General features: G+C 51.3%; 1 protein-coding gene across 1 annotated transcript; it reads right to left on the bottom strand.

Moving 5' to 3' along the window:
* Positions 1–524: 524 nt before the first annotated feature.
* Positions 525–3,025, bottom strand: HES4 (hes family bHLH transcription factor 4). Its single transcript, XM_073316460.1, has 4 exons — positions 2,605–3,025; positions 1,978–2,073; positions 1,731–1,818; positions 525–1,470 (listed from the first exon to the last, which is right to left on the bottom strand). The coding sequence occupies exons 1-4, from the start codon at positions 2,710–2,712 to the stop codon at positions 893–895; spliced, it is 870 nt and encodes a 289-aa protein (XP_073172561.1). The 5' UTR covers positions 2,713–3,025; the 3' UTR covers positions 525–892.
* Between the last annotated feature and the right edge of the window lie 390 nt (positions 3,026–3,415).

Below are 3,415 nucleotides of genomic sequence, written 5' to 3' on the forward strand. Positions count from 1 at the left end.
CTCTGCGTTCCCAGACATTTCAATAGGATCCCAAACTTCCAAAAGAGCCCGCTGCATACTCGATGAGACCCTTTATACCTTTTAATTGCCATTCCCCACAATAGAGACCGACTCGCTCGCCTCTTTCGTAGGCAAGATAGTAACTTTTGCACTCCCCCTCCCACACTGCTTTAAAAAGTGTGTGTGTGGGGTTGGGGGGGGAAGAGAAATTTTATAGGGCATCTCATTTCAATGAACTCCCTAAAAACAGGTAATGAGAGCAGTGTATTCCTGAAAGTGCGGGCGTGTGCAGACAGTGCTTCCCTGGCTTACAAGAAGCATGTGTGAAAAATGAAACCGTTCATTTTATGCCAAATAAACTAATTTTGAAAGATTTTAAAAGAGGTTTTACCATCCACCAAACCCCTATAAAAATATCCTTGGCCTGCATCCTTCAGTTTGTCTGTCACCCAAATTGCTCCCCACACGATTTGCACCCACAGGGCTTTATGCTCCCTCCCCCCCCACAATGAAGAGAGCAAACATTTCTATTTCAAAGAGTTTATTTGTTCAAACACCTGTAACTTTTTTGGAAGTCTTTTGACGCACGCACACACACGAGATAAAACAACTTTGGCATTATACTGGTGTGAATATTTGATACAAAACTAATCTCTTCTCTCTTTTTTTTTTAAAAAAGTCTTTCAAATAAAGGCATTTCTTTAAAGGAGTAAAAAATACAAGTTGAGATCCCAACCTCTGGAAATAAATATACACTTTGTACTAAAGTCCTTTTTTAAAAAAAAGTCTGCTTTAAAAACAAAACAAGGTTCCATACAACGGAACCAAAGCATGTGGTGGTTTTGTTTTGTTTTTTTTTGGGAGGGGGGAAGGGAGGAAGGCTTTACACAAGTCACCAAGGTCTCCAGACGGATTCACTGCGTTCCCCAATGGGACTCCCAGCTTGGGACGCTGGAGCTATGCTACCCCCAAAGGACGTCAGACCCTGCACTGGGGATACTGACGGGGTTGCAGCTCCGTTCCCTGGCCCGCTGCCTGAAGACAGTGGTCCATTAGCGTTGGCATAGAGGGGGATGACAGGTCCGCTGTTGGGAGCAAAAGCTGGGTTAGGGATGAGGAAAGCGAACTGGCCGTCGGTAGCAGGGACCAGCTGAAAACCCCCATAGACCTTGGGAGAAAGGGCTTCGGCAGGGTTCAGTTTGCAGGGCACAGGCGCTGCGGTGGCAGCTGGGGGAAGCTGGACGTGCAGAGGCTGTGCCAGATGAGCAGGCTGGCCAGCTGGGGGTGGCGGTGGAGGGTAATTCATAGCCACGATCTGGCCCAGGCAAGCGGAGAGGTGGCTGAGCAGGCGGGTGCGCACCTCTGTGTTCACCCCTTCGCAGGTGGAGAGGAACCGGGTCACCTCGTTCATGCACTCGTTAAATCCAGCACGGTATTTGCCAAGGACCGAGGGGTCGGCACTCAGAGCTGCTGCAATGGAAGAGGAGAGAAGGTCACATATTAGCACGGGGAAGCAGGAAGGGTCTGACCCAGAACTTCAAGCCTCCACCCACCCTGCCGTGTGGTACAGGCACTTTATTCCAAAGGCACCTGCTGAATGGATGCCAGGTGCTTGGCTGCAGAGCTGCATACATTGGCAGCTGCAGTCTCTGGTCTACCGCCCAGCAGTTCACAAATGCTGGAGCTCCCCCCACACTCCAGGGAGTTGTGCTGGAAAAGCTGGTGCTTACCGGTCATCTGGGCTCGCTGCAGGTTCCGCAGGTGCTTCACCGTCATCTCCAGGATGTCTGCTTTCTCCAGCTTGGAGTGCCTGGAGCTCTGGCAAAGAGAGCCAAGGGGAGAAGGTAAAGATGGGGGTCTCTCCTCTCTTACCACCACCCCTCTCGCCCATAGCTTGGCAGCCTTCAGAACCGCCCCTGTGAGTCCTCCTCTCACATCCTCCCAAACCGCACCTGAAATCTCCAGAGCTCAACTTACATCTTTCTTCAAGGCATCCAGGATGAGGGTCTTCAGCTGCCCCAGGCTCTCATTGATCCTGGCACGACGCCGCTTCTCCATGATAGGCTTGGAGGACTGGAGAGAAAGGAAACAGAAGCAGAGAGAAATAGATTTGCCTCCCTTCTACATGACAATCTCATTGCTACATACATGGATCTCACCTGCAGGGCAGGGCAGATTGCTCTGTCTGTTATTGCGTGTTAATGGAATACTACCTAGGTCTCTTACTGCAAATCATTGACCGGCTCCCATATGCAGCCTGCTCCTAAGTAGGAATCACGACTGCATCTACTGTACGCCACTGTATATTGTATGGGTCTGTGTTCGCATTACTTTATACTCATCACTATTGCCTAGGACTATACACATCTGTATGTTACAGCGATTTTATGTCTATTTTCATCATTACTGCATATTACTGCATGGTGAGAATGGCTTGAATATTGACCACGGAGATTTGGATATACAGCTCGTACTAGATGCACCGCCTATTGCAATAGATCATGGCATATGCAACATGACGAGGTGCATCCGCATCCCTGTCCATCTATACACAAGCCGGGTGGGATCATTACATCTCTGAGCGTAAGAAGTGATGCAATTTACCTTTCTGTGTTCACTGGCACTCTTGGGCTTGTCCGGCGTGTGGCTGGAGGTAGCTGGGGCACCAGCAATCGGGGAGGCTGTCGGTTTCTCCATGGTATCAGCGGGCATTTTTAAAAAAAAAAAAAAAAAAAAAAAAGTCTCTCGACCACAAAAAAGCAAGCGGAGGCCAGAAAGGACGTTGCAAAAAAAATAATAATAATGCAATTTATTTTCAAACTGTATCCTTTGGCATGAGCCCAGAGCCTGGGAGAGCGTGTGTGTGGGGGGGGAGATCTAGGCGGCTGCACCCCCTGGACACGGTTCAAGGAGGAGTCTGGCTTTGCAATCACTGATCGCAGGGTTAGCCAGGGCACAGCGGCGAGGCGACCCTGCGCGAGGCGGCTTGCACTCCTGCAGCTGGAGCCAGGCTGCTGCCGCTGCTAAGCCCGTGCTTCAGGGACCCCCCGCTCTATTTATACCCAGCGGCTGCTCCCAATTCGTGTGAAACCTTCTCTGCATTCTTTCCCACACTCTCGCCAGCCAATGAGAGCCTGGACTCACCCCACCGGGCAGCCAGCCCGCCTGCCTATTGGAGGACGCCCCCGCGAGCTGTCAGTCACGCGCTGGGCTTCCCAAAAATCCAGCCCCAGAGTAAAAGACAAGCCAGCAACATTGGGTGGGGAGAGGGGGAGTGCAGTGAAAAGCCAAGGTGCTGGAGCCAGTGGCGAGGCTGGCAAGCAGGGATGGATGGGGGGGGGGGGAGAGCAAGGCACCCCCTCAGCCCCCCAAAAAGAAGGGGGAGGCAATGCACTCTCCTCCACAAAGGGGGTGG

Source organism: Lepidochelys kempii, chromosome 18, assembly GCF_965140265.1.
Source record: "Lepidochelys kempii isolate rLepKem1 chromosome 18, rLepKem1.hap2, whole genome shotgun sequence".
In the NCBI taxonomy this organism is placed as follows: domain Eukaryota; kingdom Metazoa; phylum Chordata; order Testudines; family Cheloniidae; genus Lepidochelys; species Lepidochelys kempii.

What these genes read in the sequence shown, in the direction of transcription:
- HES4 (XM_073316460.1), bottom strand. Translation starts at nt 2,712, where the DNA reads ATGCCCGCTGATACCATGGAGAAACCGACAGCCTCCCCGATTGCTGGT. An exon ending in GTGCCAGTGAACACAGAAAG is followed by an intron (nt 2,074 to 2,604) that starts GTAAATTGCATC and finishes CTTTCTCTCCAG; the next exon opens with TCCTCCAAGCCTATCATGGA. An exon ending in GCAGCGAGCCCAGATGACCG is followed by an intron (nt 1,471 to 1,730) that starts GTAAGCACCAGC and finishes CTTCCATTGCAG; the next exon opens with CAGCTCTGAGTGCCGACCCC.